The following is a 24,092-nucleotide window of genomic DNA, read 5'->3' as shown; positions in this document are numbered from 1 at the left end:
GATGATAATTTTGTGTGTATGTGTGGGAGAGCAATGAGTCACTATCATAAAGGCACAAAATAGTTATCATAAATTCATTAACAGTTGTGTTCCAGCCTTTATCTCACTTTCTTTCGCAATACATTACTACATTTTGGCAGATTTTAGGTACATGCCTTTCCCTGTTGGATAGTACATGTGGGGTGTGCAGGGTTACATCAGTGTTCCTCTTCCTGGTGGGCAGATTTGCACTAAAATTTTCTTCTGTAGTAGACATGAATAGATTATTGTCTGCTGTTGTAACGCTGTTGTTGCTAAAGCTGAAAAACAAACAGTTGAACTCTTCAAACATGCAGCTAATAAACATGTGTTTTACTTCATTGTTTTTTTTTTCTTCATGTGCTGTGCTGACATGTACTTCTCTACTCTGCTGTTTTTACTGTATACCATGAAAGCAGGAAATGAGAAAACAAAATAATTCACAGTCACCATTCACTGTTCCACCAGCATCTACTAAAAAAAAAAGTAAAAAAATCAGTACTACATCCAAGGAATTGTCTGTTTAGGGTTACTAACTAGTTATCATTTTTTGTGTTTGTTTTTGAATGTACATGTGTATACCATGCACCCTATCTTTTCAGTATTAAACATTTGATACAATTGTTTAATATTATTCTCTTCTCTGCAGACTCATCTTTTTTTGTGTGTACAAAGTGAAATCTTCCTTCTGAATCCTGAAGCACTCTAGAGTTCTGAGCTGTGTCACACTCGTCTAGACCAAAGCCACACCTCTACCTTTTACTCCTCTCCTTCTCCACCGGAGGTAACCACACCCCACCACCATGGGGTCGTTGTATCGCAGCGAGGAGATGTGCCTGGCCCAGCTGTTCTTGCAGTCTGAGGCGGCCTATGCATGCGTGGCAGAGCTGGGAGAGCTGGGACTGGTTCAGTTCAGAGATGTAAGTTGGAAGTGATTATGATGTCACAATTATCACTTATACTCGACTGATACATGTAAATGTGCTTGTGTCCATTGCCATTCTGGCATCTTATATCATCAAAACTGAGTTCAACATCATGGCAAAATGTTGAGGACATTTTATCTGCTTTGGAAATGTTTTTACATCAAATGCTAAGTACAAAATGGAGTAATTGTTATCCCTCTGGTTTTCAAATGAAAACTTGGTGAAACATAATCAAACTTGGTATGAATATTTAATAACAACTGGAATGACATTTATAGCAGAAATGGGATGAAAGTCGTGCAGTCTTAAATTCAGGAGCAACTATGATAGGACTTCAGTGTATGTATTTAATGACACAACTCTAACAATATTTAAAGGGGATGGCTAGTAACTGATCAGTGGGAATCAGTGGGAATGCTGGGGGATGATTTGTTCCAATCCTTGTGGGATTCATTTAAGAATACATTATGTATCTATTGTTGTGTGAAAATTATTTGCATCAGAATGGTCTCACATTCAAGTAATGTGCATTTTAATGCTTGCAGGTTAGCATGCCTGTACAGTGACGGGCGATTGAACTGCACATTTATATGTAAATGAGACCATTCAGAAGCAAATAATTTTCACACAACATTAGATATAAAGTACTCTTTAATGAATCCCACAAGGATTGGAAAAATTATCCCCCAGCATTCCCACCGATTCCTACTGATCAGTATAGCCATCCCCTTTAATCAAATAGGATATCCATACTGTGACAGAGTCATCACACTGAAATAAATATATGCACCTGATTTTCCACGTGCCAACAAGTCAAATTTGTGTCAAATTTGCAATAGGACAACACCAGAATTATCTGAAGGAATTTTATCTGGCAAAACCTATGATGCAAAGATTAGTGGTGACAAATAATGTGAGGAGATTCCAAAAACTGATACAGATTTCAAAATGTGCACAGATAATCTCAGCTCAAACATAAAAGTTAGCTCATAGAAGTGAAAAGTTGAGTGTAACAAAGACAAGGCCATGATAACATGGATTCTCTTTCTATGATTTCTTGTCCGTTTTCTTTTTACAGTTGAATCCAGATGTGAATGCCTTCCAGCGCAAGTTTGTTAACGAGGTCCGGCGATGTGATGAAATGGAGAGGAGATTACGTAAGTGCACATATATTGCTTATATGAATTAAGCATTGAAAAAACAAACAAACATTTGTATGAGTTTGTTCAGAAAACAACTTGGGTTGGTAACCATGTTTGCAGTGCAGACGAGAAAAAGGGGAATTTCCCATGATATTACAGTGCAAACGCATTTTTGCTTTTATGTTATATCACAGGATCAGTCCACCAGCATACAATATCAAAGTCCATATGATTATAGCAATCCACCCATGACTGTTGTTTAGCTGCACAAAAGCCAAATATAATGTCCACGGAATGATTGCTACACTGTTGTAGGTGAATTTGTTTACATGTTGTGCTGTAGCAATCAAAACTGCAATAATGTCTTATGTGTTGTTTGAAGGTTTGCATGGTGAAGTAAATGAGGGAGAAAGATTTGCGGTGACACCATGTGTATGTAGTCCTTAACCGGATCGTTGTTTGGCAGAAGAGCCTAGAAAGAGGAGAAATGAAGAGGGAAGCGACATATGGGGGTTGTGAGGAGGGCAAAAAGTGAAGAGTGGGAGACAGTAATGGGCTGGAAGTTGAAGTTGCACTAGTGGAGACGGTAGAGAAAGGAACACAGAGAGTGGCAAGGAAGAATAGTGTGAGAATCAAGTAAGATGTTCGGACATCGTTAGAAGGGGAAAGATGAAATAGAAGGGAAGAGGAAGAGGAAGGAGTTGAATGTTGGAGAATCATGGAGATAGGGGAGAGCAGTTAAGATTCTTGAAATCAAGAGAAGAACAAAGTCGGCGAACAGTGTGGCTATGGAAAGCGGAATCAGTGGAGAAAGGACGAATAATCCTTCGAAGGAAGGGTAAGTAGAGGAGAGATGAGAATATGTTGAGAGAAGGGAGAGAGACAGAGAGGGGGGGGGGGAACAAAGAAAAGAAGAAGAAAAGAACAAATTGAAATTCAAGACGTAAATTAGAGGGAGCTACTGTGGATCCTAGAAATAAATGCTGGGGAGGAGAAAAAAAAATGGGGAGGAAAATTGATGAAAGTTAAATCCTGAAAAGGTTCCTGTGGGAGAAATGCAAAAATGAGAAATTAAAATAGGTTGAAGTGTAGACCTGAGGAGAGAAGACAAGAGAAATAACCTGTAAATAAATGTGTAAATCAATACTAGTGGTCCTGAAAAGGACTGTTGGGTTATATGGAAGGAAGAAATAAAAAGAAAAATAAGAAAGAGAACAGAACAGAAAAGAAAAGAAAAGAAAAAGATAAGTAGCGTAGAAACAGACAAAAGTGTAAGAGAGAGAGAGGGGAAAGAGAAATGAAACAATGAGTAAAGGTTCTAGTGAAAGTAGAGCAAGATGTCTAGTTATAAGAATAACTAGGAGAACGGAGGAACTTGACATTTCGGGCAGGTTGACTGTCCTTCGTCAGAAGTGAAGCATGATCTGAGAAGAGGCGGGCTACATATGGAGAATGCGGACCTAGATGGAAGTGGTTGGTTGGGGCGGGCTCGCAGGCGGGCTGAGCGTCGGCTGTTGGTGGAGTGTTGCGGTCGTTGATGTGTTCTATTGTTCTCGGAGTGTGTTGATGGCGGAGTATGTACATCTGTGAGGGCTAACTTGGCTGTTAGTAGGTCGTGGCCGGAGATTGGAGTCCGGGTTAGTAGATGGGGTGGACGCCGCTGGTGTGGATGACTTGTGTCGGTGAGGGCGTCATCTGGAACCAGCGATAGGAGTGGTCGTGAGTTGGAGGCACGGTTGACGTCTTGGGTGCTGTTGTGAAGAGGTGGGGGAAGAGATATGAGAGGATGAAGTGGAGGGGAGGATGTGCTGTGGAGAGAGTGTGTTGTTGATGTCATTGTTGCTGTTCGATGGTTTGTTGATGAGAGGAAGCCAGATGTTGTTGATGTGGAGTCCAGTATCCTGTGTAACAGTGTCGTGTGTGTGAATTTCTATGGCTTCTCTGATGCGTCGTGTGTTCCAGTTTTTGATGGATGTGATGAGTTTGCTGTCTTCCCAGTTGATGCGATGTTCCGACTGTTGAGCGTGTTTCACGATGGCTGACTTTTCCCATTCCGAACGTTTGTAGCATGTTTTGTGTTCTTTCAGTCTGGTCTCTAGCGATCTCCCTGTTTCACCTAGATGTAGACTCAGCATTAATGTCATTTATGTGGTTCATTTGTATACAACGTTTGTACATGTACTATATCCTAAGCTAAGTTGAAACTTCTAATACAGTTAGTGCAAATGACTCCTGAAATAAGTTGCAGAAACATGTCAGGCAAAAATGAAATGAAAACCAACAAACCTCTTTGACCAATGACAGAGAAAGTTGTATTGTTGCATCATAGTTCTAGGAGTAACTACAAAGTACACCACCATGTGACTTTGATACAGTGCAAGGCAGCTCCACATGCAGAAAAAAAAAAGCATGTATTCAGTGGCTCTGTGCCTGTGAGCATCCTTTACCTGTAGGCTATCTGAAGTCAGATCTTGATTTCAGTCCTTTTATGACAAAATATAATTGTTCAGTATATGAAATGGAAATCAATTGCTTGCTCATACAGGTCATAGCGCAAATCCTTGAATTGCATTAAATTCTATTCCTGACATGCTGTGAACTCTGAAAGCAATCAATATTTGTGCACTGTGAGAAAAATGTCTGCTAAGGAGCTCCTCATGAATAAGAAGTGATAGGGATATTAAAGAGAAGCGCTAAATTTACTGAACAAGCATTGTTAACCCCTTATGTGCTGTGAATGCTGGTTGACACAGAAAACCCCATAGCATTGTACAGACTGTCCAAAGTCCTTGGCATAGAAAGGATTAAATAGTGATTTTGAAATGTTGAGTGAGTGCTAGATACGTGTATGAAAGGTGGTGAGAGTGTGCTTCAAAAGCCTGCAAATCACAGAAACAGACGTGAAGAATGATAAACAGTACAGATCTTGGAAGACAATAGGTGATTACACAGTAGAAAGAGTGTGCTTGAAAGGCCTGCAGATCTTAGAAACAGATCTGTGAAGAATGATAAACAATATGAAGGTTGTGAAAGATAAAATGTAGTGGACACAAAAAGGCATTGCATATTTCATATCAAAGACATCGGTATGATAATTGTACCATTGCCCCTAGAGAATCCAATTGGTATGGGTAGGGCTCCTCATAATCAGTCTGGATCCATTAAGACCTGAGGAAGTCAAATACACTGTGTGCAGTGTAAATATTTGATCACTGATATGATTGATTGTAGAGTGAAGTAATGGTGTTGTGCTTTGAATGTACAATGTTTAGAAAATTTGGTTCATAGAAGACAACCACTGAGCCGTCATTCTTCTGTTGAAACATTTGAACGACAACATCAGGAGGCATTACATAGTTTTTTTTTATTTATGTCTTACTATGAATGGATTGAAAAGGTCAGGATAATCTAGTATAATAAAAAGTCATCTATTTCTAAAGGAAGGAATGTGGTATGAATGTATAAACTCTACTATGACTTACAACAAGTCAAAGACAACAAGTTGAGAGCCAACAACCCGCCTTTTTTACGATCAGTGGTGTAACTTTTGTACTCAGAGGGTCAAAATTTCAAACAAAATATTTTTTCATTATTCTGTTTGATTCCTGTTGGAAAGTATTCAAATTTTTGAAAAAATAACATTTCAGACCTTAAAGCTGAAGAGTTATTGGTGTAATTTAAGGAAAACCCTGGCACCTGGAGTAAATTTAAGCAAAATTTTGTTTTCATGAATTGCACCATAATGACAAAACTCTGTAGTCAAACTTCACCATGCAAAGTTTATATGGTTAACAACAATATATAGTTTGTGAATCAAAACTATTTGGGGGTTGAATATAAAGGAATTAAAAAAAAATACATGAGATTTATAAATTTTTGGTAAAAATACCAATTGACATGCAATTTTTAAGATTTTAACTATTTAATTGAGGGCAAGCCAGGTCAAACTCTATATTATAACAAGTCTTTAAGAAGGGCTACCTTCCTATGTAGGTTAAATGAAATTCCAATCATTTCTTTAAATCTTGGATTTTTCACACATGGATGTTTCGGAGGTGACAGTTAACATAATAGAATGTTTCGGAGGTGACATTAATATTGACACTCAGTTTTTTTGAGAATAAGTGACAATAACACAAAACTTCTTCTTTTTATCAATGTTTTTAGTAATTATAACTCGAGAACAAGAAATTAACTCCTGTTTCAAGCAGATAAACTACACAGAACAAGTGTTTTTTTTACGCTTCATTAATTAGCATGGGCACCGGTAGTTTGCCTTCCATTTGGACGAAGGTTGTAAGCTAAATATTGTAATCTGAAGAAACGTGGCATTCCATTTTCTACCTTAAATTGAGATGAGGGTGTGAGATCATTTTAGTAATGTTTCTGTGCTCTCAGAACATTTTATTCCACAACACCAGGGAAGAATCACTTCGTTTCGGAGGTGACATTCAATGTTAACATTGTGTTGAAATATTCATTTACAGTAAGAATATGACGAACATATTTAAAGCTAGATATTGTAATCTGAAGAAACACGGCATTCTATTTTCTACCTTAAATTGAAATGAGTGTGTAAGATCATTTTAGTAATGTTTCTTTGCTCTCAGAACATTTTTTTTCACAACACCAGGGAAGAATAACTTTGTTTCGGAGGTGACATTCAATGTTAACATTGTGTTCAAGTATTCATATAGTATGTCCCCCCCCCCCCCCCAAAAAAAAAAAAAAAAAAAAAATTACAATTGGACTTTTGCATTGATAGCACCCAATATGATTAAATCAGCTAAAATCTACTTTGGGGTCTTAAATTATTACATCTTAGCTCTATTTTGCAGAAAGCCCCAGTCAATTTGGTTAAGTGGTCTCAAAGAAATGTGGATTGTTATAAAGGATGTCAGGAGTCTGATTCTTCCAAGTTTAGCACTTGGATGCTCTTGGAACTGCACATTAATGTGTAAACACAATATACAGAACTTGGAGGGAAGGGATTCCTGACATGCTCTACAAAAATCCTCATTTGTCTTTGACCTCTGAAGCAAATTGAATGGGGTTTTCTGTAAGGTGTGGGCAATGAGTTATAGTTTCAATCCCTTAAATTGTATTTTAGATTGATTCACTATCTTTAAAGTTATCATTGCGGAGGGTACCATTGTAATTTTTTGGTGGGGACATAGGTTATGAATGCCAAAAGCAAAAATTCTTATTTGACTTGTATTATGTTTTTGTTTGCACATAGTATTATAAATAGATTAATTCAAGGATGTTCATGAATTCTTCATCATTCTTGATACTGGTGAAAGGTGTTTGGTTCATCTGGGATAAATTTTCTATATACCAGATTCATTTAAACTGTTGACATTACTAAAGTATATTTTATGTATCTTTCTGAATTGCTTGAAAATTACCAGCAAATCATAGTCACTTTTGAGAGTAAAAAGTATAAGATAAGAAAAAATCATTTTATTGTTTTGGAGGTGACACAACACAGAGACAACCCAACTTCTCAGGTGTTAACTAATACAATTGTGAACATTCATGTCTTTCCTCATGGCTTTAATTTTCAAATATAAGCTCTTTCTTTCAGTTCTTACTTGTTATTTTGTTTAGTTATTCTCTTTCATGATAGTGGATACCAGCTCATATTTTGTTTTGGATTGTAATTCATACTAATCTTTAGCAAGTTTTTACAGTTTGGTTAAGACAACAGTTTGTGTTTCGGAGCTGAAGAGAGCAGCATAATGCTTTCGTGTGAACTTATGGGGAAAATTTTTTTTAGTTCAGTAATTTTACCCATCAACTTCACAGAAGGTCCCGGACACAAACTGGTCTCAAATAACCCTATAAGGGACCAAAAAAGGACAATTTCACCTCAATAGACACGAGGGTTGAGTAAATACAGCAATATTAGTAAAACACATCAGTGAGAGTTTAAGGAAAAATAAGGCAATCCGTTCCAGAGTTATGAATTTTTGAAGTTTCTGCTCAGTCAAAGCTGAATGAGAAGACTTCTATAGCTTGTGGTGTCACACATGTACAAGGATATAGAGAAAGTATTAAGAAAATTCAACGTATTTTCACTTTTCTTGCATAACAAAAGAGCACTTGACTTCTCTCTTTTGGAAGGCAGGGTGAATAATATTGCCCTAACATACACCAGTAGCAAGTTGAAGAAATGTGCACTTTTTTCAAAAAGTAAAGTTTTGTGAAATTCACTTATATTTTCTTTATATCGTTGTATGCATGTGACATCATACATTGTCGTAGTCGTCTCATCCAGCAGTGATTGCATAGATATTTAAAAAAAAACATAACTTTTGAATGGATTGTCCAATTTCCCCAAACTTTCAATGATGTGTTTTACTAATGTTGTTGCATTCACTCAATCCACATGTATATATGAAGGTGGACTTGTCCTTCAAGAAACCATTTTCTTTTCCTTGAAATTCCAGTACTTAAAGCCAAATTCTAAGATAAAACATAATAACAAAACAAGGTAAACACGTCATCAAAATTATATTGAGATAGAACTACAAATCTTGTTTTTGGATCCTTCCCTTTCCAGTCCTGGGGACTTGTTCCTCTGTTCACTTTAGTTGTCAGATAACTTCAATAATCTTAAAAAATACAATGTCATAAACAGTTGGTTCAACTTGGAAAATGTAATAATTATTGTCATATTAAAAAAAAAAATCACATAATTTTGTTTATGATTACCACGTTGTACATGGAAAAACAACAACTAAGAATTCAAGAACAAGTTGTGCACCAGCTATAGGCATGTGGACTTTTTGTGGAGTTTGATTATTTTATGATTTTTTTAAGATTGTGGACTAGGGCATGCATGAACTGCCACATGTATCACTTTGGTATCAAGGGAATTCTGGTGAGCTAGGTATACAAAAGTTACTTCTATTGTGATGATTTTGTAGATATTAAATGTATTTGAAAATGTTAATAGATAGTGAAAAGGAACTGAAGTCTTGCCTTTCACTATCACATATTAACAATATGGTGTTAACAAACAATGTCACCTCCGAAACACAAGAAAAAGCAACCTACATGGAAAGATGTGAGTGGTAAATCTTCACAACTAAATTGCTTAAATTGGAAATCAAGCTTCTAAGATGAAAGCATCTATATGTTTACTTACACTACGTAATTAAAGCAGGAGAATTGATCTTGATTACAATATTATATATACAACAGATGGGTGTATTTTGTGCATTCTCTTTGTTAAAAAAGTGAAAAAAATGTAAATTTGCCCTAAAACGTACAGTATAGTAATAAAAATAAGAGTGAGAGTGTGTTAGTTGATTTCTCCACTTTGAGACTTATGTTACTAAAATAAATGAAACCATTAGTGTACATGATATGGTTTCTCTTCAATAGAAATGAGCAAAAACTCTTGTTAACAGTGTTTTGTCACCTCCGAAACAGTAATTCTTAGTTTTTATTAGATCTTTTATTAATCTCTAGAAAATTCTCACTTCCTGTTGCCATATTACTATTTTCATCCAAAAGAGATTCCTGTCAATTGGACAAAATCAAACAAAATTGCTTTGTCTTCGAGAAATTATCAAATATAATACGCTTGTTGTTTCGGAGGTGACAATTGTTTCGGAGGTGACAAGTGTTAACGGAAAATTGTAAATTGCTCCGAAATGAAAACAACAGGCTATATTTCTACTACCTTCCTTCAGAGATAATGTGAGGGGATATGTTACATTTTTGTAAATGTAATGTATAACTGATGTCAAGAATAAAAAAATCAAATACATAAATCTGTTGTCTCGGAGGTGACAGAAAAGTTAACGGAAAAGTTGCATAAATTTATAAACACTCACCAAAAAATGATAAGCTATTTGAATCAAATAATCTTTGGATCGAAGTTAAGTCAGATTGATTACTATTCTGTTTTGATGGAAATTAGCAAAGTTGAATTTTATAATTGTGAGCAAGAGCTAACTCAAAAGAGGGGTTAATTGTTAACGGAAAATGTCACCTCCGAAACATAAAGTTTGGACAATTTCAGTCTTTAAAGAAGACAAAGCAGAACCTGGTAAACATAATAGTTCTTAAGTTTGGATACCTGTCTATCACCACAACAACAAAAATAATGAAAAGGAATAAACAATTTAATATGCTAGGTCTGACAAAAAAACCATGTCAGAGTGCATACACCAAAAGTGTTGGATTTCAAGCATGTAAGTGCATGCCACATCTGAAAGAAAAAGAGAGGAAAGTTCATTAAGGTACCCAAGGTAGACACTGTGGGTGGTAAGTTTATGAGAAAAAATAATGCATATCTGTCAGTGTATAAGAAAGTTATACACCAATTAGTGTCAAAACCGTGTTTTACACCACTGATTGTAAAAATGGCCATTATGTGTAATATGAGCAACCCACACCTTGATTGTTTTTTAATACCACAGTGTTGCTACATCCTCTTTCATATTGTAAGACGATATTAAATATATCAGAGTATTAGTGAACCCTATAAGTTTATTTTGCTCACCATGTTTAGTTGAACTTAGTGTATGCAGTTCAGATCAACTGAAAAGTTGAGGTTTTATTAAAATTGAAGAATTTTTAAGGAATTTGTAAAGTTTTTCATGGTTTCTTTGAATAGTGGAACTGCTTGCAATCACACAACATTGTCATTATGTCACAACTCTGCCATTCATATAGGTTTGTACACAAATATATCATAAAAAGCATGTTTGTGGTTTAGCTCTAGATAATACATTTTTCTGTGATAGTCGGCTTTGCTAATCACTTTGTAAACCCAGTTGATTGATCTAGGCTGATAGCCAGTAAGTACTATGTTTAATTATGATTAGTTAAAATGTAGGTGTCATATCTGAACATGATTTTCCCATCTCAAAAATCAATCCAAGACTTTGGTCTTTGATGTTCCTCTAGTAAAGAATCATTGGTTAGCAATGGACATTTTAATGCACTTTTAAAATGTCTAATTTATGCAGGCTGTATTAGAATGATGGGGTTGTTTTATAGGGAAGTAGGTTTCCTTGAAAGATTCTTGATATGATCCCAGAAACGGTGCTTCCTGTCTAAATGATGACCGGTTTGACAGATGATACTTCTCTTTTAGATGCCTCGTTTCCTCCATTCCAATAGAAAATGCAGAGTGTCACGCTTAGCGTTGACATCTGGGCAGTTTTAGGCTTTGAAACAACCTGTCATTATTCAAATTCATGAAATTCTTCTGACGAGATGTTTTCATTGCAACTGATTGACAAAATTTGACAAATTTGTCAATCAGTTGCAACCTGTCATTAGCTGTTAAATCAAAGTGTGCAACTTAAGTGTTACAAAACCATGTAAATAATGTACCTAGAGCTGTAAAATCACACTGCCAGTCTATGTGTAAAGCCACTACTTGGTACAGCATACACTGTATGTGTACGTACAGTGTGTGTGTTGTATAGTGGGAACAGGAGCTTTGTCTCATTTAACATAATATGCAGGTACCTAGTCTCTTTCAAAGACCTTCACGCTGTTTTCACCACCAATCAAATGAGACATAACCTCATACAGTAATTAGCTCATGTGTACATTTCAGAAAATTTTATTTCTTTTTTCTCAGTTGATTGTACATGTATGCCTGTTTTGAGTACTTCCCTTGTTTTCGAATTGATAGTGCATTAATCATCTTGCCCAATGTAATATTTTTGTGGTTCATATGAAACAAACTTGCGAAGATCAGGGGGCATTTTATGAAGCATTTTGGTCAGGTATTTTTCTGACAAACTGTTACAAGCTACTGAATTTCTTGCATCTGATTGGCTGAGAGCAAATTTGTGCGACAACTTTGTCTGACAAAATGCTTCATGAAATGCCCCCCTGGTGACTAGAATTTGAAAGGCCCATCTTGGGGGTATGCCTCCGTTTCATTGCTCTACCCTGAAAACATTAACAAGCTTTTTCTATTCATTATTGCGGGATACTCAGATTCAATGAACACTTCCTTGTTGTCAAGTGAATGTGCTGGTAAGCACGAGTCATTTTGATATAATGGGATTCCGTGAATAATCGTATCACAGATGCTTATCTTAGTGAATTTAAAAACTGACTTGCCTGTTGGTACAAGTGACCTTTTTCCACTCATGATGCGCAAAGAGGAACTCCAAACTGGCTGACTGTGAGTGACATAAGTTGAAGCTACTGAAAGCATGTCACTCAATACTGCACTGGGATATTTAAAGATCTAGGAGTGTGGGCATTATTTGTGAACCAGGAGAAATATACTGGCACATCTTTCCTCATGAATGATTCACTCAGACACTAAACCAATAATCGATGGAATTGCAACATCTATCAATTCTTCATCAATAAGAATCCACATGTATGCATTTCAGCCTCTGTGGATAGTATTCTGCTGATTGCTGTTGTTGTTGTTTTTAGTTACAGACTGCTGGCAGTGAATTCAGTTATAAAAATAATAATAATGATAATATAAGCAGGGATAATCCAATCGCACTCTTCCTCGGACTTGCCTCTCACTGGTGGCCTGCCTCCCTCTCATGTGAGGACCATCCCGGTGCTTCTTTTGCAATTAGTATTCCTCGGGAGGGCTGTTGGCAAAGACTAGCTGGTACCCTGACCTGGCTTCAGTTACCTGTCATAAAAGTCTCCAGCAGCGCATTGAATATCACCTTGCATACAAGTCAGAAAACCTTATAAATGACAACTGGGTTACAGCTAGTGTCATAGATATGCCTCTATTGTAGTGTACAATGAGTGCTATTAAAAAAAGAATGGCTGAATGCAAATTGAAAGCTCTGTTCAAATGGTAAAAGTCCAAGTATTAGTCATCTAGACAACAGATTCCTGACCCCAGCTATGACCATTAACACTCAGCTCTTCACTCAGTTTATATTCAGTGACTTGTAGGTAGATGTGAAACCTTTCTCAGTGATTTAGAACATACTTTTTATAGAGACTACATTGTTTGTAACACATCCATTTAACAAACAAGCAATTAGGCATATATCTAAAAACAGAAATGTTCGTAGAAATAATTAACTGTTTGCTTAGTTCACGGAAGTGCTAAAAGAGTGTTTCAGTTGAACTCTTGTAAATGATAATGCCATGAGATACTTTGATTATCTACCATTCTGGTGTCATGTGACATTTACTATGTCACATGATCACTGAATTGTTTTTTTTTTTTTGCCTCCCATCACAGTCACATGACCCAGACAGTAATTCTGTGTCAGAAGAGAAGCACACCCTGTGAGATACTGATCAATGTCTTCACAGCTAGGATTACCCTTAAAGTTCTGTTGGTTTTCCAATACCACCCAACTTTCTGATGATCAATAACTGAATGTATGGAATTGTTCCTCACATTAGCTTTTGTCATGTGGAGAATAGCTCTAACAATCAGTTCATATGTGTAAAGATAGTGCACATTGATTTGATGCTGTATTAGAATAAACATGATATTGTCACAGTTAAGATATTTTGTAGATTTTGAGTAGACATGCATTTATTAGTCTAGGCCATTATCTTGTGTGGCTTTTAGAATTCCTTTGAAATGTGTGTGCTGTATTGATAGTACTACATTGTTACTTTTTTCCAAGTTTTAATAGTGAAATTGTGTTCTTTATTTGCAATTATCAACTGTCATTAAAGTTAATTATTAAAAATTTCTGCAAAGTGAACTGCCGACCTCTGTACAAAAGTGACAGAAGAAGATAGTAGAAATGGATCATGATTTTGATATAGATCACATACTTTGATAATGTAACAAAAGATGTCATAATAAGCTTGCCATATGAGATGCTCAACATTATGGGAGATGACTGCAATGTTCTCAACAGTGTGCCCTCACGTCTTATAGTATAACACCATTACCATGACATCATTATTCCTTCATTGGTCTCCTCAGGTTTCTTTGAGAAAGAAGTGACTACCAGTGGGATCTCCATCCTGAACACAGGGGAAAACCCTAATGCACCTGCTCCGAGGGAAATGATTGATCTCGAGGTAAGAAGGAGAGTTTACCTTGCACTCCTAGAGACAGTTTTTAATAATTCCATGTTACATGTTTTCTCACATGATATTATGCAAGGAGGATGTATTCATTATGTGTGGTTGCGAAAGTAAAGAGAAAGTTGAGTTGAATAGCAGTCTGCTGAAATTTGTGTGTCATATAAACTGAAGTACGTGTAAGTGCCTTTTAAAGGGAAAAAATTAAAAAAAATAACACCACAGGCTCAATCCCTTGATATTATGTATTACAGGACAAAGTCTTTCAGAGGTACAACAAGTGTGACATGCTGTGTGATTACTTGATTTAAGTCTGGCAAATATGAATCTATAGATTGGAGTTTACTTTCCAGAGAGAATGCTAGATTTTTCTCAGTCACCTTTAAGATGCCCTGGCCATCTGATAGCATTTGGACTTTGTTACCATACCTCACCCAGTTTTCCTTCAGGGGCACAGTGCACCCTATATTTCTCCTTGAATGAATGAATATGATACCTACCCATTTTATAGGCACTGCAATGAAAGAAATATCAATTGAATCAGACATTGAATAGTGACTTTGATCTAGTGCATGTAGCCAACATCTTCAAAATAACTCATTGACATCAAATGTTGTGTCTTCTTAGAAAATGAGTAACAATTAAAGGCCCTCCAGGGGTAACACAACAGGGCTATGCATTTATTCTTTTGTACATGTGCAGTGTAAAAACGCCACCATTTGGTTTCATTAGGTAAATTTAGCAAATACATTATTCTCTTCATATTACTCTTTGCTTTGAAAAGAAATGCACAAAACTTTCAGGATGATGAAACTTTATGTTTATGAATTAGTATGATTCTCAAGAATAAACAATTGATTAACACAAACTTCTTGCAGCCTTTTCTAATACCAGTTTAGGTTGTCAGAAGGGTGTAAATCACCACAAGTCAGTGCTTTTGGGATTTAGTGTTTTTCTTGCTCTCAAATGAAAGTCTGCTGTATGTTGCACATGTACAATATGTACGGTATGCCAAAGTGAAATGTAGCATGATGTGGATTGTTATTGTGCCTTGTAAACAGTTCATCTTCCCTTTGCAGCAATGCATTCTTGAAGCTTGTGATAGAGCCCCACCTGTCTGTCCACTAGTGTCCAGTGGTCAGGATGATTCTGTGTAATAGCCAATGACAAATCATACCTTTCTGGCAGAAAGGCATAGTGTTGGAGGATTTCCTGGTCATTGTCCTCATTTTCAGCCTCATTTTTTGATGCCCTTAAGGTGTTTAACTCTTTATGTGCCATGTTCGCACGCCCGACTCAGTCGACAGCATGCCAAGTTCGTATATTCTGCTCAAACGCACAAACCCGCCCAAACCGATCGATAAATCGCCAAATGCCACCGTACAGTGAAAGCATTTCTCGCCGTTCCATTTCTGTCACACGTAGTTCGCATTTTATGTGGTGATTGAATATCTAGCGGTGGTCCTTACTGGATTTGCAAGTAAATTCTAACTTTCTATCACTACTTGTTGTGCAAAAGTGATGCCTCTACAACGATGTAGCTACTGGTCATTTGAAAAAAAAAAAAAAAAAATCATATCTTTGTCATACGATTTACATCAAAGCAAAGCCTGACATTTTCTCTATAACTTTGCTCATTTCATGTCAAAGGTAAGAAAGTTTTAAAAAGTTACATAGATTTGAAAAACAGAATATTTTCCCAGTGCATGACTACATTGCTGTCTCACAATAATGTGGCACACAGGAGGTTTACACCATGGCACATAAAGAGGTAATAGTGGAAACTTGCTTGATGTACTCATTCCCACCCCGTCCTCCCCCATCCACCCATTCTCCAGGCATGTTTTGAGAAGCTGGAGAACGAACTGAAGGAGGTGAACACCAATCAGGAGGCCCTGATGAGAAATTTCCTGGAGCTGACGGAGCTCAAACACATCCTGAAGAACACACAGACATTCTTCCAAGAGGTATAAAGGGTCATAAGTCAGACTCGAACCCTGTAAAAAGAAAAAGAAAAAAGAAATACCATTACACATTTGATGAGACAATGAATATGTTTTGTACCCTTAAAATTGTACACCTGCAGTGAATATGAAAACTACTTCTACTGGTCAGAATATGCTTGGGGGTGAAGGTCCACTATTTTGAATGGTCAAGTGACCATTCATTTACTTGCCCAACAGTAAGTTTGAGTTGCCTTAGCAAGCAGGCAAGCTTTCCTGATGGCAACATGGCCTACTGGCATCTATGAAGCAAGAGACGAGGAAGTCCAGTCAAAGCTGGTAATGATGGATTTGGTCACAAGTATCACTTTCAGTATCAAATCACAGCATCAGTGCATATAAGGTCATAAGTGTGCCACACAGCCTTCTTGTTCTTGACTCAGAGAGCCATGTTTGTTTTGTTGCTGTTTTATTTTGTGATTTGTTGATCATTAAAGGGATGGTACAGTATTGGCGGAGATGAAAATTGGGCTTTAACTTTTTTGCGAGATACCAAAAAAACACTTATGAAATAGTACAGAGCATACCATTTTAAGAGGAATTTAAAGTTTATTTGATGACAATCGGGTTTGGAATAGCTAAAACATCCAAAAACAAAGTAAAACAAAACGATCATAATAAAATGTGGGTCCCACACTTTATTAGGATCACTCTGTTTTGAATATCTCAGCCATTTCAAAATCAAGTTTTCATCAAATAAACGTTGAAATCCTCGTGGAATTACATGCTCTTTCATATTTCATAAGAGGTTTCTCACTATCTCACCAAAAAATGATAAAAACCTGAAGTTCACTCTCAACCAAAACTATACGATCCCTTTAAATGCATTGTGTCACAAATTTGTGTTTCACCTTGTAGGGAAACAGACCTGAGGAGGGATTTGGCTTCTCAGATATGCAGCTTGGGTAAGTTGGCTGGACATCATGCCAAAAAAGTTATTTTGTGTATCAGAGACAAATTGAAAAAAAGAACATAAACATCAAGTAGAGCTGCCAAGTCTCCCTTGATTCAGCAGGAGGTTTCCTGAAAATGTTACTATCTCTTCGAGTCCTGACAAAAGAATCTCACAATCTTCCTGATTCAGGAGTGCCCATTGAGGGGCATGGAGACATAAGCGTCACCTGCGAATTTATGCAGACTGTACAGTACACACCAATAATACTTAGAGTCTCTGTTTCGCCTTATCAGTCATTTTCTTCAAGAAACTCTTGCATAACTTCTGAAATTATATGTCTGTTTGTTGATTAGGTTTGTTACCGGCGTGATTCGACGTGAGCGAATCCCGGCCTTTGAGCAGATGCTGTGGCGGGTTTGCCGTGGCAACGTGTTCCTCCGTCAGGCTGAGATTCAGGAGTCTCTCAAGGATCCAAGCACTGTGAGTCATCCAAGATGATCGTTATAAATTTTAGATCAGTTAACAATCAATAAGACTGTATGATTATCTCTTTATTGTCACATGTGTTGTGATTTTAATGAAAAGTACTCAGGATTTTTGCACTTGTCTCTCAGGTATCAATCAACTATTGTGTGGCTTTCAGACTTCCTGAGTTTCAAAAAGAGGTCTAAAACTAGCTTGTGTTAATCACCTCTCACCCCTTAACCCTTTGTCTACTTTGAGTGCCGAGTGTCACGTACAAGTGTAAACCCCATGGCATTGAACACATTGTCCGAAGTCCTTGGTACCAAAAGATTTGATAAAATAAATGTATTGTCCATTGTTGTTCTGAGGGACATTTGATTCTGATTGAACTTTTTTTCTCAGGTGTGTTTGTGGTACTTATACCTGCTCGCTTAAAAGTTTAGTCAGGGGTAACTCACTGATACTTGTAGTCTGTTTACCTCAGACTTTGATTATTCTGGCATGATGACTTAAAAAAAAGAGCACTCCACAGGCTCAGAGAAAAAATGGGTGCATGCACGGCGCATTTGTGTTGAAATTAGAGTTTAGATAATTTTGCGTTTTTAAAGTTAAATTGATGAATTGCACCCGACCCATGATATCTGAAGAAAAAAAAAAAGAAACATCACAAAATATATGGCATAATGCAGTATTTGATTATGTATGACTTTGATTGCAATTTTTAGCGCTTTGTGTCCATTGGAAAAGGCGCTATGAAATGATTAAATACTATTACTATCAATTTAATGTAGTCTGGTAGAATTCTGTACGAGGTACTGTTGTAAGGTTACATTGCTGCTAACTGATGTCAAAGTTTGCACACAGCCATATCAGTACCCAATGAGATTTTCATTGACAGTGGCAAACTTATGCTGCCACCCAGATTGTGTACTCAATGATAATCACCTAATTAATGAATAATCTGTGGATACAGTACATTGTCCAATCACGTTATCTTATTGTATTTCCACCATATGTGCATTCTCTATTGTGTGAAGAGTTAATGGGTGATTGTCATTTTCTGCCATGTTTACAGACTCATGAATGTGAAGACAAGGTGCAGAGAGTCACGTATTGACATAAGTGTGTTGTCATAATTCTTTTGAATCATGTGTTTTTAATAGTATTCACTGTCTGCATTTCATGTTGAGCTACTGTAGGGATGTGTACTTTAACGGTGGGATAATTTAGATGTGAAGTCTTAGTTGGTTGAAGTTGTCACTGATCACTTGCCAGTACAGAACTGTTCGTATTTTTTATCCTTGAACCTTTTTTTTTTTTCCATTCCATTGCTTGTCAACTCCTCGCAACGTTATGCACATACTATCAGTTTGATGTTTGAATATCAGTATTTTGCTAGTTACATAAGGTCAAGAATTAACACCATTAATTAGAATTAACTAAAATCTCACCACTGTAATGTGACAAAGGGAATGTTGTTAGTGGTGTGGCTTCTGCTGTCAGTGAAGATTAAAAAGGGACAGCTTTAATAATTCACAGTTATTTTAAGACAACCCCCTCAGAAAAAAAAGAACTATTTGCTTTTCATTTCTCTGCCCTCTAAAAACTGGCATATAATGATATATTTTTGTATTTAATCATTATTAGAGATGTAAAATACAGTGTAATACATATGCATTTGTAATATTTAGTACAATTGTACCAGAGGAAAGTTGAAGGTTTTCAGTGAATGCTTCATGTTGGGTCAGTTAATTGTCTGTTGCAATGGTTACGGTAGCATTTAAGAAAACAGAAAAAAAAAATATTTGTGTAAAGGCACTTTTGTTTGCAGGTGAGTGTAGGGTATTTTCATCATAACCACAGGCACTGCACAGGCTTGAATTGATGTTTTATGTTGTTTTTGTTCTTCAGGGAGAAGAGGTGTGGAAGTCAGTCTTCATCATCTTCTTCCAGGGAGACCAACTCAAGATACGTGTCAAGAAGATCTGTGAGGGGTGAGTGCTTTGAATAGGATGTAGTCCTGTGAAAGAAGAGCATTTTGGCTGTCTGATTCTGTGCTCTAAGTAATTAGATTCCTATTGAAAGATTGATGACAACATAATGTATTTTGTCCTAATCATGAATATAACAATTACCTGTAAATGTCGTGCAGATATTTGCAGTTGATTTTTCTTCAAAGGTGATAATGCACGCCATTCAAGACAAAAACAAAAGGTATAATGACAGTCAAATGACTGCTGAAAAATCAAGATTGATTATATTAGATATGTCATCATAGAGCCTCATTATGCCTTGGCATTAGGGTACCCCAAAATTGAACATGTTTGTTTGTCTGTGTGTTTATGTGTATGAAAACAAATGATACAGTGTGTCGTCTTCATTCCTGTAAAATTGTTTTAAAGACTACATGTATGGTGCAAGCAAAAAGTGATTATAAACTGTTTTATAGGAATAATATGATAGATTGGTTTCCACAAGTTCACTAGAGTGCATATGTAGGTGTCAATATTTAATGTTTCAGTCTTGTCTATTGGATGTTAGATAGAAATATGAGTGCAGTATGCAGTTTACATGTTGACTTTGCAACAGGTTTTAGTAATGTGTCAATAGACTTTGAATGAGATACTCCTCCATATAATGGAATCAATATTTGTGTGCAAAGCATGCAAAACTTGACATAAGGACATTTCTTGTGCCCAAGTATGATACAGATTTACGTATAGTTGCCCTCTGTTGTGATATATTTGCCTTGTTGTATTGTGTTTGTTGAAGTCAAACAAAGAGAATACAGGCAATTGAAAGAAACAAAAGGAAATCACATCCACTTACAGGATGCAATGCGCACACGAGATCTTTCATATCCTGAAATTGTATGTTTGCCTTTTAGTTGTACACTGTACACTCTAAGAAGAAATTCATACAATATATGTAGCAAAGATCGTAACTGAATAATAACCTCTACAGCCAAAGCAGTTCGTGTTACATGTGTCAAAATTGTCAATCTCTATTTTGTAGAGAATAAGATGTTGAAACATACAATGAGAACTTTGTAACAGTACCTGGGAGCTCTCACACAACAGTATATTCTTGAGATATAAAAGACATCACTACTCAACAAAGATATATGTATTGTCTTGTTTTGTTTTAGTAGTAACTTTTCATTTCAAACCTGTTTTACTTGTTTTTATGTTTCTTTTTGTCATGTTTTGTGTTGCTGTCATCATATATCAAACCACTACATTATGTTTGTTATCTTTTCCTTTTCATACCTTTGAGTTTTTCTGTGGTCTTCCCACAGATTCCGTGCCACCCTTTACCCTTGTAACGAGACAGCAGCTGAGAGAAATGAAACATCCATTGCTGTCCTCACCAGGCTTGAAGACCTGCAGAAGGTATTACACCATTGATCACTCTTTCCTCACCTCTCCTTCCTACATATGGCAAAAGAATTTGCATATTCATATGCATATGTATGAATGATGTCATAGTTTCTAGCATCTACACGTTTACGGTTCATGAGGAGAGAATAGCAGGAGTCCAAAATGTTGGGAATTACTCAGTCTTTCATTCTGTGCTAACTTGCTACAATACATGTTAGCAAATTGTACACTGTACACAAATTTGTAAGTTGTACCACAATATGTGCCCTTTCGTTGTTTTGCAGTGTGGTGTGTGATTGTGTACATAACCTTGTTGTCTGGTGTAGATTTGTGTATGTTACTTGTAGTATGGTGTTTGCTAGTTAACATAATCTGGCAACCTGGTGTATGCCCTTATTTTTGACTTTACAGCAATTGTGTATGCTCTTGTAATGTAGATGACAGTGTAATATCATGGACTCATTCAGTCTAGTGTGTGCTGGTGTAGGTGAATATTGGCAGCTTTAGTGTCAATTCTCGCCCTAAACACTCTACCCTGCCAGGTCTTGAGCCAGACGGAGGAGCATCGCCAACGCCTGCTGACCCTGGCAGCCAAGAGCCTACGGGTGTGGCTGATCAAGGTGCGCAAGCTGAAGGCCATCTACCACACCCTGAACCTCTTCAACCTGGACGTCACCCAGAGGTGTCTGATTGCTGAGTGCTGGTGCCCCGTCACCGACCTAGACTCCATCAAGTTGGCCCTACGCAGAGGAACTGTGAGTTTGTGATAGACGAACACTTTTTCAGGAAATGGAATACTGTATACCCATAGATTTTTGCATGCATGAAACTTTCATGAATTTCGCAAAAAGGCAAGATTCACAAAGTAAAATGCACACGAAAGTTCTTGTCTAGGCAATACATTGAGTGCCAGTAGCAATTCTCAAAAGTTTCATGATGTTAAAAAGGTCATCGGCTCTAATTCGTGAAAGTTCCATGCCATGAATGTTTCTGGTTTTTCTGTATACCATACTCTGTGTGTGGACACAAAGAACATCAAGTGGTGTGCTCCACATCTGAACAACTGTGTGAAGACTTGTGACAGAGGAGCCTTTTGTGGTAGAATATCATTTAATCTTGAAAAGGAAGGCTGATTTCCCTTACTTTTACTCTTCACTCTCAGTGTAAAAAGAAGGGATTAAGTGTAGCATATTTCAGAATGGACTCTTTCAAATAAAAAATATGTGTGAATTGATGGGACACACTTTTCACATGGGCTGGTCTTGATGTTCATTTGAGCTTTTTATAAATTCTAATCTGCCAGTGTGTATCAGGACAATTACCCCCAAGGACAATTACCTCTCCCCCCCCCCCCCCCCCCACCAGTTGATACTGTTAGTAAAGATTAGGGTTAGTTTAAGGTTAAGGGTTAGAATCTTGGTTAGGATTAGGATTAGGCTCAGAATTAGGATTAGAGTTAGGGGAAGGGGAAGGGGGCTGGGGTAATTGTCCAGGGGTTGATTGTCCTGGAACCCTGTCAGTAGTATGTCCTCACTGTTGATGCTGTCTTCTAGGTGTGGTGTGCACCGGTTCAGCACACTCTTGAAGCTTGGTGTGCGACATGTCAACTTTCACTGTTTGTGTTCAATCTGTATTGACTTGACAGGAGGCTAGTGGGTCCAGTGTGCCATCCATTCTGAATCGCATTGACACGGATGAGGAGCCGCCTACCTATAACAAGACCAACCGCTTCACCAAGGTCTTTCAGAGTCTGGTGGATGCGTATGGGGTGGCCAACTACAGGGAGGTTAATCCAGGTAAATACCATTAAAATGAAATGGAAGGTCCATTCCATTTTATTCCTTTACATTCCCAAGCACGCAGCCTGTAACATGGTAAGTTTTGTTTTTATTGGCACTTAGTAGTCCATCCAACTTGACCTGGTTGTACAATTTGTAGATTTGCAATTCCACTTTGGTGTAGCAATATGCCTCAGTAAACAGGAAGGCGGAGGTGGCACAATAAGGGTGGGCGATTAAGTAATCTCAATGCATTAACAATTTTTATACATCTGTACCAGTCAGCAATGATAGCATTCCAGTGTGTGTGCCAATCTGCAAACACAGAACAGTATGGGTTAAACTTGACTTTGATCATCAGAATATGATGAAACAGGTGAATGTTGGAAGTTTTTGAATGATTAAACATAAATGAGAAAGTTATATGATTTCAAACTTTAACATGCTTTTATGAAACAGTAATTGCCAAGTTGATAGGATGATGATGTTTCATGCCTCAAACTTGCCTAACAGTGTAGTAACACTTCAGCCTATAATCTCATCTCTGGTAAGCTCAGTATACTCAGCATGTTGGTGTTTGTACTTTTAGCAACAGCTGGTACACAAAGGATGGAGTGAGCTACCTTTTTTCCTTGACAAGAGTATTTGTTCTTCTTCTTTTTTTCAGTGGCAGAGCTTTTGTATAAGGGAAAGTCTTTTCTTTGGGGATTGATAGTAATGATTCACCCAAAATAAAAGAAGCTTCCACTCATTACATTCAAGATACATTACAATTTGCATTACAGATGATCTGTAATTGTGAGCCTTTGTCAGTATTGGTATCAGATTTTGTAATTTGTGGTATTGATTACCTGTATGTGAAATTTCCATATTGATGGAAAAGACCATGGACCCTGCTTTCAATGTGCATGATTATGTAACTGTGTCCCCCTTTCCCTCTCCAACCAGCCCCCTTCACCTTCATCACGTACCCCTTCCTGTTTGCCGTCATGTACGGTGACTGTGGCCACGGTCTGCTCCTCTTCCTCTTCGGTCTCTGGCTGGTGGTCAGAGAGAAACAACTCTACGCCGCTCTGGCCAACCATGAGGTCAGTGCAAACAGCTGGACACAAGTTTTGTGCCCACTGCCTGGTCAGTTTGATAGAATTGTATTTCAATTTGGGGCAGCAAGTTTGGATAGGTAACTTTAAAACCTACCTCAGGAAGACTCTATTACACTACGATGCAATACATCTAGTGACCCTGATTAGGGCATAGGCCTTGCATTGCACTGGTTTGTTATTCCACCAAATATAATTTTTTAACAGTTAGCTCTGATGATTTTTCTTGTTTTTCATCAGAATGACACTTCTTTAATTTTCTTTCCCTTCTTATTTTAGTTTGTCACACAGCACTATTTAAAGTGCCAGTTTACCTTTGGGGACGATGATTCAATCACGATTTGAATTACGACATCTGATGTGCATG

The 24,092-nt window shown here is 37.2% G+C and overlaps 1 protein-coding gene across 1 annotated transcript in view; it reads left to right on the top strand.

The window, feature by feature from the left end:
- Positions 1-724: 724 nt before the first annotated feature.
- Positions 725-24,092, top strand: part of LOC140241262 (V-type proton ATPase 116 kDa subunit a 1-like) — a 76,678-nt gene continuing 53,310 nt past the window's right edge. The window contains exons 1-11 of the mRNA XM_072321010.1: positions 725-938; positions 2,023-2,101; positions 14,004-14,101; positions 15,943-16,071; positions 16,966-17,012; positions 17,356-17,482; positions 19,379-19,461; positions 20,766-20,859; positions 21,390-21,602; positions 22,493-22,643; positions 23,574-23,713. Of these exons, the coding sequence (XP_072177111.1) occupies positions 822-938; positions 2,023-2,101; positions 14,004-14,101; positions 15,943-16,071; positions 16,966-17,012; positions 17,356-17,482; positions 19,379-19,461; positions 20,766-20,859; positions 21,390-21,602; positions 22,493-22,643; positions 23,574-23,713 (1,278 nt within the window). The 5' untranslated portion in view covers positions 725-821. The remainder of the gene's footprint in view (positions 939-2,022; positions 2,102-14,003; positions 14,102-15,942; positions 16,072-16,965; positions 17,013-17,355; positions 17,483-19,378; positions 19,462-20,765; positions 20,860-21,389; positions 21,603-22,492; positions 22,644-23,573; positions 23,714-24,092) is intronic.

This window comes from Diadema setosum, chromosome 17 (assembly GCF_964275005.1).
Source record: "Diadema setosum chromosome 17, eeDiaSeto1, whole genome shotgun sequence".
NCBI classification, from domain to species: domain Eukaryota; kingdom Metazoa; phylum Echinodermata; class Echinoidea; order Diadematoida; family Diadematidae; genus Diadema; species Diadema setosum.
Note: the sequence above shows the minus strand (reverse complement) of the source record. Positions and strands in the feature narration are given on the sequence as shown.